The sequence below is a fragment of the Trichosurus vulpecula genome, chromosome 4 (assembly GCF_011100635.1).
Source record: "Trichosurus vulpecula isolate mTriVul1 chromosome 4, mTriVul1.pri, whole genome shotgun sequence".
NCBI lineage: Eukaryota > Metazoa > Chordata > Mammalia > Diprotodontia > Phalangeridae > Trichosurus > Trichosurus vulpecula.
Genome location: NC_050576.1, coordinates 108,247,157 through 108,262,977, shown reverse-complemented (window position 1 = coordinate 108,262,977; position 15,821 = coordinate 108,247,157). Strand labels below are relative to the sequence as shown.

The 15,821-nt window shown below is 43.6% G+C and overlaps 1 protein-coding gene across 8 annotated transcripts in view; it reads right to left on the bottom strand.

Annotated features, from left to right (window-relative positions):
• SRGAP2 (SLIT-ROBO Rho GTPase activating protein 2) overlaps positions 1–15,821 on the bottom strand; it is a 255,706-nt gene that overhangs the window by 20,450 nt on the left and 219,435 nt on the right. For all 8 annotated transcript variants that reach the window (XR_005010236.1, XM_036756769.1, XM_036756768.1 and 5 more), the window contains exons 15-17: positions 7,003–7,080; positions 5,781–5,915; positions 3,638–3,743 (exon numbers count right to left, since the gene is read on the bottom strand). Coding sequence is in view for 7 of the 8 variants with exons in the window: in XM_036756769.1 (XP_036612664.1) it covers positions 3,638–3,743; positions 5,781–5,915; positions 7,003–7,080 (319 nt within the window). In the remaining variant the exon portion in view is untranslated. The remainder of the gene's footprint in view (positions 1–3,637; positions 3,744–5,780; positions 5,916–7,002; positions 7,081–15,821) is intronic.

Genomic DNA, 15,821 nt, shown 5'->3' with positions numbered 1-15,821 from the left:
GCACTGCTTTCTGGGACAGCTGATGCTACTGTTTTTCATTTTCATAACATCCCCCTCAATTAGTACAGCCAGGATTGACTCAGGAATAGGTCAGTGTGCCGTTCAGCTTTGAAGGAGGTTTCCTCTGGACGGAGCCTGACTTGGTTATTGGGGATGTATTTATCCTCGGAACTCCCTCCCCATCGCGTGTCCCCTTCACCCAACACCTGCTGAAGCCGCATCTCCAACCTGGTCATGGACCCGAATCCCTAAGTGAACCGTCACCGCCTAATGAGCCCTCCCTGCTCCCCGACAGACCGAGGCCAGTTCCAGACACCCCTTTCAGGTCCTGTCTTTAAACTCCCCTTCCTTGTGGGCTGCAGCACTGAGTCCCCAGGGCCTACTTGTGAGCAATACCTGGAAGGGATGAATGACCTTTCTGTACCATGAGGTCTGGAGCCCAGGAGGAGAGGCCTGGGAAGCTCTTCCCAGGGCAGTAGTGTGCCTTACAGGCCTCCCCTATGTCTTCCCTGAGCCACGGTCTGAGGTCTGTGCTGAGATTTTCCCAGAGTGTACCCAAATTCTGAATATTATTGCTTCTCTACTGCGCGCCTGCAATGTCAGTTCTTTCCATGAGTTAATTCTATGAACTGATTTGAATTGACCACTTCTGGGAGGAAGCCAGGTGGTGGAGTAGAAACAGCGCCAGCTCGGAGTCAGGAATACCTGCCTCCAGTCCCTACCATGTGATCCTAGGCACGTCACCTAATGGCCCTCAGCCTCAGTTCCCTGACCTGTGAAATGGGCAGATGGGACTCAATGGCTTCCGAGGCCCCTCCCAGATCTCCATCCAGGGAGCTCTGATCAGAGATAGCTCAGCTCTTGGCTGCTTGGTGTACATCAGACCAACAGACCAGCCTGACTGCGGGATCTGCCGCATTTTTAAAATGTATCATCCTCGAAGTAAAGTTGGGAACAGGAAGGCCGCACTGCTAGCGCTTGGGCGGTGATTTACCAGGTTCCACTAAATTTTTTGTTTCCCTAGGTATTGCGTGGCAAGAAAGATCTGAGTTCAAATCCTGCTTCTGATGCTCATCAGGTAGATGACAACAGCCTCAGTCACTTAACCTCTCTGAGAGAGAAAAATGTTTGTTAATTGAAAAAAAGCAAGGAAAAGAAAAGCTAAAAAAAAAAAAAAAAGGCATTCCAGGGCAGGAGATCTCATGACACGCTTTCATAAATCATGTAAATATCTGATACCTAAAGGGCTCTTCATGTCCCCTCCACTCTGGCCCTGGGACCCTGGCTCAGACCGATGAACTCTGACCAGAAGAGACCAGGCCTTCGTGTAGCCTCGGCCATTGCAAACCACAGCAGCGCTGTGCGTGTATCCTACCGTGCCTAGCTCCCTTCCCTCTCACTGGAGGATCAGGTGTGGGAGCGCTGCCCCACGACCCTGGAAGGGCCCGAGAGTGGAGGCCGGGACCTGAAGGTGCCACTTTCCTTGAGTTCTCGAGGCCCCAGAGCACGAGCTCTGCAGACAGCTGCGGGGCGGCCTATCGAGGCTGTGTCACGGGGATAGGAACGTGTGGGGCGGCAGCTCCCTGAGGGTCACCCGGTGGGTCCGCTCGGCCTCTTTGAGCGGTCTTGGCCAATCAGGTTCTTTTCCACTTCTTAAAAAATGAACAAGCAGTGCAGGCCCCTGAAAGCCAGTCTAAGGCAGTTGGGTGGCACAGCGGACAGAGCCCCGGGCCTGGGGTCAGACAGTGGTTGTTGTTCAGTCATTTCAATCACGTCTGACTCTGTGACTCCATTTTTGGGGTTTTTCTATTGAAGAAACTTGAGTGGCTTGCCATTTTCTTCTCTAGATCATTTTACAGATGAGGAAACTGAGGTCAGCAGGGTTAAGCAACTTGTCCAGGGTCATAATGCTAGTCAGTGTCAGAGGCTGCATTTGAACTTAGGTCTTTCTGACTCTAGGCCCAGGACTCTATCCACTGCACCACCTAGCTGACCAGGAGTCAGGAAGACCTGGGATCAAATCCAGCTTCAGACACTGACCAGCTGTGTGACCCTGGGTAAATCATTTCACCTGTTTGCCTCAGTGTCTTCACCTGTAAAATGGGGAGAATATTGTTGTGAGGATCAGATGACACAGCACATAGCAGGTGTTATATAAATGCTTATTCCCTCCCCCTCTTTTATTGGGATAGATCACACATTAAATTCTCCAGCGAAGGAGAAGAAGGGATCTCAACAGTGTGGCCTCAGGCCAAGTCTCTGCTAGGAGCTGCCGACCGTTGCTACATCTAAGTGGAATGCACACAAAATCCCCTGAGACTCCATGTTCACATGACAAAGGGCCTCTGGATCACCTGCTTTCCATCTGTTATTTTAGGAAACGCCATGGTTACTAACGTTGCTTTGGAATGACCTTCTGAAAAATAAGATACTGAACCTGTATGATCTTCATATCTTCTTGAATAATGGTCACTTATCTAGTACCAGCCAGAGACCTGAGGATCACAGCTGCAGACACGTCTCACAGCTCTGAATCTACACTGCTCACTTCCTCTACAAACCCTCAACACGCAGTCACTCACAGTCACTCACACACACAAACACATACATACATGTACACCCTCATATGCACATATACACACACACACACACAAACACACACACATGTACACTCTCTGTTTCTGTCTCTCTCTCATAAACAGACACACACTGCCCATTTTGAAATTATGGCCAAAGGAAACAGACCATTCTGGTCACGTGCAGCCTGGATCCCCAGAATCCCATCCCCACCCTAGCTCTAGCTGTGGCCCCGAGGGGCTGGAGACACAGGGCAGATCCCACCTCCTGCTTTGGGCTGTGATGTTTTTCTGGAGGAGGGGTGGGGCCAGGATTGGAACACTGATCGGCTGCTGACCAGACTGACTCACTTAAGAGTGATGGACAGAGGTTCCCAGCTCCTCCCTGCCTCCACACTGGGCCATTTGCAAATTTCTGCCACTAATCACCAAGCAAATCCTGGAGCCAGATCAGGGTCAGGACAGTTAAGACAGCAAGGATGGCCACAGTGGGGGCAGGCTTTAGATTGGAACAACTGTTGTGACTCTAAATGCCACTGGGTACCATCAGCAAGCCCACGATCTAGGCCATAAAGAAGAATAAGAAAGTGCCAATAGATGGGAAGAGGGAGAGGGAAAAAAGGAAAGAAAAAAGGAATATTAGCTAGCCTTTAGATAGCACTTCAAGGTTTGCAAAGCTCTATACATTGGGCTTCCCGACATTCCTGGGAGGTAGGTGCTATCATCCTCATTTTATAGGTGAGGAAATTAAGGCCGAGAGCAGTTAAGTGCCTTGCCCAGGCTCACACAGCTAGCAAGTATCTGAGCAGCACTTGAACTCAGGTTTGCAGACTCCAAGTCCTGTGCTCTATCCTGAGTGGCACCTGGAAGGGGACAGGCAGAGAGAGGTACAAAGAGAAAGAAATGAATGAGACAGTGCCAGAGGTGGTGCTGATCTAGCCTCCTTTGAAGGGCAAAGACAGCCAGAGTCTAAATCAGCGGCAGTGACGCGTGTCCTCTCACATCCCCAGGGCCTTCCTCCAAGATCCCCTGCAGGAGCACAGCTCCTGGAAGACACTTACTGACTGAGGAAGGCGAAGAGGTATCTCATGATGACCAGTGTCGTCTGGGGCAGGACAAGGAGGACTTTCCGGATGTGCAGAGCTCTTTCCTGAAGGTTGTCCATACCTGAAAGGAGAACATGATGAGTTCGCTTTCTCCCACAACAAAAAACCAAAAGGTGATCAGTCGGTTTCCCCTCTACCACTTGGAGGTGTAGGGAAGTCAGCAGACCAGGGATGGGCAAAGTCAACCCCAGGGATCTGGTGAAAGCCCCCTGGGGCCTGCTCTGCTTGATGAGGATGGGCAGCTGTGACATGCCCATGGAGACAGGCTGGGCACTCAGGTCCAGGAAGTGGCCTATACGATGCTACCTTGATGGAGGAGTCAGAGAACAGAAAATCTGGCCTGGAGGTCAGGAAGTCAAAGCAGTTTGTGTCTGGGTTTATCCCCCTCTGTGTTTCCCACTAGGTGGCTGTTCAAAGCCCTGGCCTGGGGAGTGAAGACATCCATCAGGATCATGCTATTTAGTTTGAGGTTTATAGAAAGGTGAGTCAGGAAAAAGCCAGAGGGATGACCTTCAGACTCCTCAGGGCAAAGGAAGAGCAGCCAGGTGAAGCAAAAGGTCTCAGGGCAAACAACCTCCTGACTCAAAGACCATCTGTCTTTGGAACGGGAAAAGGCAGCAGTAGCTACCAAGGGGCCGACCTTTGATGTGTGTGCTTGAATCAAACCTAGAAACTCAGAGTGTGAGGAGAAACCCCTCAGGTGCTTTGGGGAGGCATCACCATTTCTGCCCCCAAGAGCTGTCGGTCATTCAGTCAAAGTTCCCTGAAACCTTAGCAATAATGACCCTATCTATCTAACCCCAAACTCCTATGGAAAGCCAATGGGAACAGGTGCCAATGCCACCTGCTACAGATGCTGGCAATGACTATTTGAGCCCAACATTCCTGGGCTGGATAAAACAGTGAATAATGTGCAGCCTAAATAACTGCCCACACAGAGTGGGCATTTAACAGGGGCTCCATGGCATAGAGGGAAGAGCACTGAATCTGGAACCAGGGGACTTGGGTTCAAATCCTGGCTCTGCTTGTTCTGTGTGACCCTGAGAAAGTCACTTACTCTCTGGGCCTCAGATTCCCCACCTGGAGAGCAAGAGGGTCGGTGACCTTCTAAATCTCTTTCAGCTCCAAATCTAGGATCTTATTACACCATAATTCCCTTTTGTTGAACTAAGATTCAATTCAGAATTGGTGTCACTTCTGTGGTCTATACCAGAAGTGTCAAAATCACTACCAGCAAACTTGTCCTCAAAACACTAGAGAACCAGATTAAAATGTAATTGGGAAATATTTAATAAAATTAAATAAAAGTACAATAGAGCATAGGTAAAGTTAATGTTCTAAGTTTTCTAGGTTTGATTTCTAGGTTTTCTAGTCAATATGCAGCTCACAGGGTCCATTTCTATTTGTATCTTCAGTTATCTGTTGCCACTTCTACATACACAGAAGACCTGTGTCCCTAGGTACCATGTTTACATACCTAATAGATACTGTCATGCCATTTTTAGACAAACAGGCAGGAAAAAAGTGGCAAAGTCTGGGCTTTTTCTTTCTCTGTGTCATGGAAGGTACAGACACTATTTTTAAAGCCTCAACTGATAGAAGATGATTACCTTTTATGGAAATATACAAAAAACATTTGGCAAAAAAGACGGTGGAGGCGAGAGCAACAATAAAGTTCAAGATTCAAGCAGTGTCGAGGGAAAAAAGTCAGAATTCCTAAATTCCAGTTCTGGGCTCACAGTTTAAGAGCTAGAAGAGAATTTAGATGAGCAGAGTCAAGAACCAGAGAGTAAGACTTGCCCATGGTCACACAGGTGGGACCTTACTGAGAAAAAAAGGCCTTCGGCCTCTATATTCAGCATCCCCTCCCTTGTGTGTCCTCCCCTAGACTCTTCATGAACAAAAGAGACTGATTGCCCTCTCTTGCCCCTAGACATAGAGGTGGCAGTGAAGAGGGGAAACTTTAACAGAGAAAGGGAAAGCACAGCCTGAAGGAGAAAGGAGAACCCTGTAGGGGGTTTGCTACCTGTGGCAGAAGGCTCATGGAGAGATAACGCTAGCTCTGCCTGGGGGTCAATTTGACAAGTGCATTACTTACTGACGCAGGACATCAGGTCATGGAAGATGTCCTTGGGGAAGAGGGGATGTTCCAGCCCACGGAAATAAAGCTTCAGGACCCCTGCTATGGAATCCATGTCGTGGTCATTCTGGTCTCCAGCCAGCGGGTCCTCTCCTGGGGACAACAAATGTGAAGCAAAGACAGATGTGATATAAAAGCAGTAGGTGGGCTAGGAAGCTGCTCTAAGAAGGCTGTCTCTGAAAGGGGATAGGGTGGGATGTTTTAAAGTCCCCTTTCCTCCACATAGGGTATGCTAAGAGCAGGATTTCCAGAGTGAGTAAAGAAGGCAAGGGAGTTTCCCATAGTGATCCGTTCAAAGATACAAGATATGGGGGTCATCCATTTCTGCCCCTAGCCATACAACCATCTGCCTAGCATGAAGGTCACAGGTGGATACAAACTGGGCATCAGGTGAAAACAAGCCATTCTGCCTCAGAGGACCAGAGGCTAGAAAAGGAGAGTTCATCCATACCAGCTTTTATGGTGCCAATCTGGCACAGGGGCAAAACCCTGCAGGGCAGAGAATAAAGGTGATGGGGATGGAGAATAGGAGAGGCAGTGACACTGTCAACCCCTGCCACTCTTAGGAGCCACAGAGTCAGTCTGGGGATCAAGGCCCTAGGGGACCAAGGAGAAGACAGGGAGGGATCAACTACTCTGAATAGCTCACTCTCCTCACGCTTAGAACAAAGGACACCTACTTAGAGGAGAACAATCGCCCCAGAGTTCCCTATGGAAAATTTCACATCAGATGTAATTAGATTTAATGATAGGACCAACCTCGAATTGAAACTATATATATCCATTACAGTGACGGAAATTACCAAAGCTTGCCCATTACCTTAACAGCCCACAAGATAATAAATGGGCTACGATGAACAGGCGCATTATCTTTGATATTAACTGCCGCCAAGGGTTCCAAATGAAGCCATAAACTGCCCAGATATCCCACCTAACTTCTTGGGTTTCAGTAGATCATCCGCTGTGGAGGATCGACGTGAATGGGGCCGAGGAAGGAAGGTTGAACTGGGACAAGCTCTGGATTCTTGCCTGCCTACAATATAGGGCCAGGCCTTGAAAAATGCCAACTCTCCTGACTGAGGGGCAGTGTGGGTTCTCCTGGTATTTTACTACCCCTAGAGGGTCAACATCTCAATGGCAAGCAGATAGTGCTGTCTCAGCTACCAGATCTTCTCCTTACCTCTCTCAAAGGCATTTTTGATGTCATTCACCTCCACTTGGGATCCAGACACCCGGAATATGCCTTCATGCTGCAGCCCTGGAAAGACACAGGGAAGGGAATGGTCAGGAAAAGGAAGCCGGGTGATAGACACAACTCTTAGGTATAGCCTGGAGCTAGGAGGTGTCCTAGCCTGGAGGAGACTTAGTCTATGCTCTCTCAAGAATTTGAAACATGTCATCCAGTTAGCCAATCAAAAAACTGAAACAAGGAGCTTCACCTTCACGAGTGGAAGGTGAGGTGAATCAAGTGTATTGGATTAAGTCAGAGATCTGACTCAGTGTGCCTCTGAACCTCTGAGACACTGGCGAGTACCTCCTTAGAATCCCACTGAGAAGCGTTACGAGTCTATGGTGAGGCAGACCGGGATCAGCGATAGAGCCTGACTTGGAGTCAGGAGGAGCTGGCTTCAAATACAATCAGAGACATCACCTATGTGAGCTTATTATGCCAAGTCACTTCCCTTCTCCAGGCCACAGGTTGGACTTCATAACCTCTAAGGTTCTTTCTAGCTCTAAAGCCACTCTTGCCTTGGAGTATGCACCTGTAAAGTGGGAGAAGTGATTTCCGATTCTTATCACTGAGAGTTGGGTAGAAACTTGGCGAGGAATCAATAGCTATAACCTCGTGAGGAGTGGAGTATAAATATTATTATTCTCCTTGCATAGACAAAGAAACTGAAAATGATAGAGTTTGAGGATGGCCAAGGCTGATCTTCAGCTGCCTGCTTCTGTGTTTGGGCCACTAGAGGGCCCTGCACTGCACACACGTGTGGCATGAAAATGGGGGTGAAGATCCCCTCCTGCTGCCCCCAGGTTCTGGCACAAAGACAGCTCTAGGATGGCTGTGTCTGTCAGACTTTCTGCGGAGAAGATGGGAACAAATCTCTTATTCTGAATACAAATGGCACCACGTGCCTAGGTACTTGAACAAAAATCCAGGAAGTCCTCACTGAAGCAAGCCTGAGAACCAGCTGGTTTGGTCCTTTACCATAAGGGACTTCCCTTGGTCTCCCCGGCAGTCAGCTGCAAAGTGGTTGGAGTGCTCAACTGTAAAATAGAGGTCATAATAGAACCTATCTTAAAGGGTTGTTGTGGGGGTCAAACGAGGTGATATTTGTAAAATGTGCTTTTAGCACAGTGCCTGGAACATAGTAGGTCCCTCACCTCCTCCCTTCTCTCACTGATCATTTACCAAGCATACAGTATCACAGACTTGGCCTTCTTTCAAAGCCTGTGATCTTCACAAAATCCTGACAACCCAAAGAATGCTAAATTGTTTCATGATGAAAAGGCCATAGAATAACCACACCCTTCACCCCGACTCTGGGGGTTCAAGGCAGCAGGTGCTTTATCCACCCGGCTTCCAGCGGTGGGTAACACAGTCCCCGTGTGGAATTCTGAATCCAACTGAAACAGCAAGAGTGAGTAAGCAGGCAGAATCTAATTACCTGACTTCTAATACGACTTAAGTTGTCTACGCCTCTATGGGAATCTGCAAAATATTCCCCACAGAACACAAGGCAACATTAAAACACCATTAGTATTAATGGAATAGGGCTGTATTAGTTACCAATAGAAGGAAACAGCCAGATAATGTTGTTCAAACAAAGACTGTAAACAGCAGGTGTTCTGACAGAGACAGCCTGGTATCAGGTGACTTACATACATACATACATACACACACACACACACACACACACACACACACTCTAATATAAAGAAATATACTATACACACTATAACATATGTAATATATATATATTTTATATATGCTATATATGTGTGTCATAGTTTAGATATACTATACTATAAGTAATACGCATATCATATTTTATATATGCTATACTATATATGTGTATATTTTATATATGCTAGGCTATAAGCATATATTTTATATATACTATAATATATATGATATGCGTATTATATATATACATGCATATAAATATCATCCACTCTATAATATAAAGAAATGTCATTTCAGAGACCAGACACAACCCCTTGTGTTCTCCTGGTGGGTCCCGCAGTAATCTAAATCCCTGGACATCTCTATCTCTGGACTGTCAGCTGGAGTAGAGTAGCAGGGACAATTAGCCTTGGCTCATGTGTCTAGGGGCTAGTGTAACTCAGGAGAAGGATGAAAGGAAAACATGCAATAGATCCTTTGCAAGGCTGAGAATCCCTATGCATCTCCTGCATGTTTGCTATGGGCAAGGTCCTATGTGTTCTTGCTATGATGATGATGGTTGGGATGATGAAATCAGTAACAAGAATAAATAAATGGTTGTCCTCTGCAAAATTAAGGAAAACCAGACGGGGTTTCCATTATAATGAGGATAAATTCCCCCAAACTTCCTGTTTTTTCCCTCCTTAGTGCACACTTAATTTAAAAAACTGAAACCGATCAAACTTGCAGAAGCTACTCTGAGGAGCTCGCCAGGCAGTCTGGCAACTACATGCCGTCCTTTTTAGCTTGTACCAGCTGCAGCTCATTTTCTCTCTTCTTTTGGAAAAGAGAGCCATTTGCTTATTATGGTTATTGGAATTTTCTTCATCATCACCATAAGGATTGGGGCACAAGATCCTATCTGGAGCAAACATATCCAGAGCACCTCTTAAGACACAGATTTCTCATAGCAATCAAAATAGAGAGTTAACAACTGCTTTCATTAGGCCTGATCCTGGGTGCACCAGCCAGGGCAGAGTTTTTTCACTGTCTATATCCTAGATGTCAAGACCATTCTCAGATTCTTGCTCCTCCATGGAGTCTTTGAGATCATTCTATTCCCCATATTCTCTCTCATCTAAACTCCTGCTGCACTTAGTATCTCTACCATTTACCTGGTCATTAATCATATACTACCTTGTGAGGTTCAGTGCATAGTTGTGCTGAACTAATATATCTTATATTACTTCAGAACTTTTTCAAAAGACTGTAAAAGCCCTTTGAAGGCCTTATACATCTGTGCTCCTCAGAAAGCCCTGTCATGATGCCTTGCCACAGAACAAATACCTGATAAATACACCACTATATAGAGTAGAGGTAACAAATATATTAATGTTTTCTCTAAAAAAAAATCAATGCTATCTTACATCATGAAAATTCACAAAGATGATAAAAAAATGGAAATAGTTGTTATTCGTGAAGTCACGAAAAGACAAACTGTGAATTAGTCCAAGAATTCTGGATGTAAATTTGGAATTATTTAAGAAAAATAACTACCCTTTGACCTCGGAAGTCAAGGATAGAAACAAAGGTCCAATATGTAACAAAATTATTTCTGGCAGCACTTTTGTGGTAGCAAAGAACTGGAAACAAAGGGGGTGCCCATCAGTTGTGGGGTGGTGAAAAACCCCGGTACAGAAATATTATGGAATATTGTTGTGAAAAATAAGAACTTATGAATGTGAGGAATTCCAAGAAACATATGAACTGCTGCAGAGGAAATTCAGTGGAGCCAAAAGAAGAATCTACACAACAGTTAAAATGACAAAAATGAAAATATTACCAAAGAAGTTAAACTCTGAGTAGTTAAACTCCAATAAATCAATGACGGTCACTGGACTATTAAAACAGAGTGTTAAATACACTGTCAGATTTTGTCAATATATCTTGCGTTTTTAATGGATTGCCACTCTTTGTCATAAGGGAGGGTACAGTTGGGGTGGAGATGAGGTGCTGTTGTTCTCCCTTCTAACCCCTAGAACAACTGTGATGTAAGGACAAAATGTGAAAACAAAATGCACTTTTAAAAAAGAATCGAAAACAGGACATGTTAAAGGCATCTCGAGGTATCAATATTTCATAATGGACACATGGAAAAAAAACAGATTATGGAAGGGGGGAGTAGGTGTTTTTTTGATGTTAAGGCTACCCAAAATAGGAATTTTCCTTCAGGAGCAAGAATCAAGAGAGGACGAAAGCTTGTAGTCTATCTAGAAGTTTACCAACTATAAATAAAGAATAAGAAAGAAATGTGGAAGCAACGGATGTGGTAAGCAACAAATAATACCATGAAATGAAACTGATCATATTCTGATAGGAAATGATTAGCTGCTAACGAGACCATCCACTTGTTGGAGCAAAGATCCAAATCGATAGCAATTAGAAGAAAGAATAAAAACGAGAAGGTGTGGCCTGCATATGCGAAGCAGATCCAGCCTGCTTACTTAAACAGGTTGGAAAAATGGAAAATGGACCAGAGAAAAGGCATTAGTATTATTTCCTATGAAAGTTTAACCACTGGCTTTAATTAATCACCACCACAAAATTAATTAAATTAATCATTAAATCACTACCACACCAACAAGAAAAGAGAAGAAAAGTTTAGAAAAGTTTAATTACCAAAAGGATTTCCTTTATTACACAAAAGAAATAGCATAAAGGATCTAATTAGGGACAACAAAACACATTGCCCTCCTTTTTGGGGAGAGATGAGGGACGATGGATGTAGACTTAAATATGCTGTCAGATACAGTTACCGTGTTGGTCGGTTTTTCCTAACTTTTCTCTTTGTCGTGTGAGGAGATGCAGCAGTCAAGGGCAACAAGGCTTCAGAATATAAACCCACTTGTAAAATCTTACAGAGAATAATAGTGGAAAATTATGAAAAGTATCCCATAAAACGTTGAAAAGCAGTGGAGGGAATAACACTTACAGAAAGTTTAGTTGAACCAAATAACCCCACAGGCATTTAAGGACAGAAACAGAAGGATGATGCTCAAAAACTGGCAAATATCTGGGCATATTCCTGTAATAAGTTCTCCTCTCTATTTCTGACAGTGGAGTCCCCAGCACGCTCACTAGACTATACAGAAGAGGCCCATGTTAGAGGGGACAATTTTGAGGGTCCTGAGAGATCAGTTCTCAAGATACACTAAAGAAGGGAGGAAGCTAAATGCTTGGGGAAAAAATCAGACATTATTGTTAGTGAGAAAAGTGGACCAATAAAACATCAGTAACTACCAACCCATATGCCCACTTTCCTATGCGTGTAAATTCTCTCTAAGGATGATCTGCACTTGTAGTGAAGGCATCCTTGATGAAGAAAAGAGGAAACAGGGAGGCTTTTGTAAATAGTATCTCCTTGTAAATCATACTTTTGTGTCGTCACACCCATTTGTCATATATTTGCCTGAAAGGTGAAGAGAATAAGAGCCTACTGTGCTTACACCTAGTTGACTTATTATTATTCAAAACAAAACGCAACATTATATTTGCTAGAGCAACGTTTCATCTTAAAGGCTCCCCTCCAACAAGCATCTCTCTTACACATTTCAAAATCATACACGATTTTGAAAGATGTTACATAACAGAGATAATAATGACAATCCTCTAATTAGTAACATCGATTGAGGCACAAAATAAAGAGCTGTATTCTTGGTAAAGCTGTTTGCCATAGTCCTTGAGGATATGCACCACAGTCCAAACTGAAGAGGAATCACTTAAATATAAAGGGGTTCTCCCAACCCATTGCTTCTGCTTGCAGATGACATTGTGTTGATTGTACCAAGCCTTAGATTTTAAGAGCCTCCTAAATAAGATTCAAAATCATATTTAGTGGAAGATTATGAAAAGCATCACATTAAACAATGAAAGGCAGTGAAGGAAAAGTAGTTTGGCCTAACTATCCATACAGGTGAAAAAAACCAAAAAACAAAAATAGGGAAGATGCCTTCTGTCCAAACAATGATGTGTGGTTGGATGGACAGTCCACAAAACTGGCTCATCAGTACATACATCCTATACAGACACTACCTGGGGTTCACAGTCCCACAGATCTGTTGGTAGATTTCAGGGGGGCTGGGAAATTGTAAGGGAACATTTTTATCTTTACTCAAATATACTCATTTCCTTTATAATCCTATATATTTTATTTTACACATTTAAAAGCATGATTCTGAAAAGGGGTCCATAGGCTTTAATAGATTATGGCCAAAGGGGTCCAAGGCACAAAAAAGGTTAAGGAGTCTTGCTATATAGAACCAGAAGTGGAAAGGAACCCAAACGGCTGGATTTACTTTGGGTGACTTTATGGTGCTTTTAATAAGCCTAACCTGTTCCTGGAAGAAAAAGGTAATCTTATATGCATATATGTGTGTATATATATATATATACACACACATATGTATATATATATTCTTCTGGTGATCTAGATGACTGAATCACAGACTAACAATCTCTGAAAAAATTAAAACTGAGGGTCATCATAGAATTTGAGAGAGATACACAGTGGGAAGGAATAGACTACAATATAGTTCCAATCAAGAATTCCACAAGAGCAGTAATCTAAAGGGCATAATCAGAGATGATTAAACACACTGCCCTCCTCTTACTGAGGGCTGGGGGTGGTGGGGACTAGAGCTGTGGACTTATTATATATGCTGTTAGATGCAGCTGCTGCATTTGGTTTCATTTGGTTGTTTTTTTTTCTATGTTGCAAAGGGGGGTGGGGTGGGCATATTGGGAAATGACAGTGATGTTCGAAAAAAGGCATAAATAAAAACTAAAAAAAGGGAGAAATTTATCACTGTAAAAGGAGCTGTTTGCCTAGCCGTGTATCCAGGTGAGATGGGTAAGTGACAGAAAGCTCACATGCTCAACTGGTATCCACACCATGTGGCTAGATCTTAGAGACTGAGAAAGGTATTGCAGGACTGAATAAGAGCAAATATTGTCTAGTTAAAAAAAAAAAAAAGAATGGCATCTTCCAATGGGAGGTCAGTGAACTTGGCTCTGATTTTTGGCAAAAGCCCAGAACACATTAAGGAAACAGTAAATGAACACCTAAAAAAGAATGCCATGATCACAACCTGAAGCAAGAAGAGGCCATGTCAGGCTAACTTTATTTCCTTTTGAGGCAGGGTTAAATGACCATCCTCAGGGGAATGCTATATTCCTTGATAGGTATAGTCCATCTAGATTTTACTACAATCTCTCATGCTGTGGGCAAGACAGAGAGAGGCAGGTTACCATACAATTAGGTTGTTTTGAAACTGGTTGGAAGGCTGGAGTCTAAGAGTAATCATTATTGGTTCAATATCAGCTTGGAAGGAGGTCTCCAGGAAAGTTAGTGGTCTGTGCTTTGCCCTGTGCTATTTAACATTCTTTTTTTTTTTCAGCTATAGTTTCTTTTGCTCACCTCAATTTTAATTCACAATATCCTCATTTTCAATTACAAAGGAATCTCAGATGCCACTTATTTTCAGAGGTGTCAAACTCATTTTACTGCCCCATGTGGCTGGAAAAAATCCCTAATCTCCCCAAATACATTAAATTTAGTCTCACTAGGCCTCAGTTTTTTCATCTGTAAAATGCAAGAGTGGGCCTAGGAGGCCAGTTAGAGCTGGCTCCAGCACACTCCTGCTGAACTGGGAAGAGTATTTCAGGACTATTACCTCTAGCTCTAGGATCAGCCTCTCCTAAATTTCATTCTTGTATCACTACTTGCCTGACATCTCAAACTCAATGCATCCAAAACTGAGCTCATTGTCTTTCTTTCCTTTTTTTAAGCATATTTTTAAAAAATTTATTTAATATATTAAGTTTGCAGCACTGATTTTCACAAGAGTTTGAATTATGAATTTTCTCCCCATTTCTACCCTCCCGCCCACTCCAAGATGGCATATATTCTGGTTGCCCCGTTCCCCAGTCAGCCCTCCCTTCTGTCACCCCACTCTCCTCCCAACCCCTTTTCCCTTACTTTCTTGTAGGGCAAGACAAATTTCTATGCCCCATTGCCTGTGTATCTTATTTCCTAGTTGTGTGCAAAAACTTTTTTTTGAACATCTGTTTTTAAAACTTTGAGTTCCAAATTATCCCCCCTCTTCCCTCCCCACCCACCCTCCCTAAGAAGGCAAGCAATTCAACATAGGCCACATGTGTATCATTATGTATAACCCTTCCACAATACTCATGTTGTGAAAGACTCACTATATTTTGCTCCTTCCTAACCTATCCACTTTTATTGAATTTTCTCCCTTGACCTTGTCCCTTTTTGAAAGTGTTTGTTTTTGATTACCTCCTCCCCCATCTGCCCTTCCTTCTGTCGTCCCCCCTTTTTTATCTTCTTCCTCCTTCTTTCCTGTGGGGTAAGAAACCCAATTGAGTGTGTATGTTATTCCCTCCTCAGGTCAAATCTGATGAGAGCAAGATTCACTCATTCCTTCCCACCTGCCCCTTCTTCCCTTCCCACAGAACTGCTTTTTTCTTGCCACTTTTATGCTAGATAATTTACCCCACTCTATCTCTCCCTTTCTCATTCTCTCAATATATTCCTCTCTCATCCCTTAATTTGATTTTTTTAGATATCATTCCTTCATATTCAACTCACCCTGTACTCTCTGTCTATATATATATATATTATAGATACATATATATGCACACACACATACATATATATATTATACATATACATACACATATATGTATATTCCCTTTAGCTACCCTAATACTGAGGTCTCATGAATCAAACACATCATCTTTCCATGTAGGAATGTAAACAAAACAGTTCAACTTTAATAAGTCCCTTGTGATTTCTCTTTCTTGTTTACCTTCTCATGCTTCTCTTGATTCTTGTGTTTGAAAGTTAAATTTCCTATTCAGCTCCAGTCTTTTCACTGAGAAAGCTTGAAAGTCCTCTATTGTATTGAAAATCCATATTTTGCCTTGGAGCATGATACTCAGTTTTGCTGGGTAGGTGATTCTTGGTTTTAATCCTAGCTCCATTGACCTCTGGAATATTGTATTCCAAGCCCTTCGATCCCTTAACGTAGAAG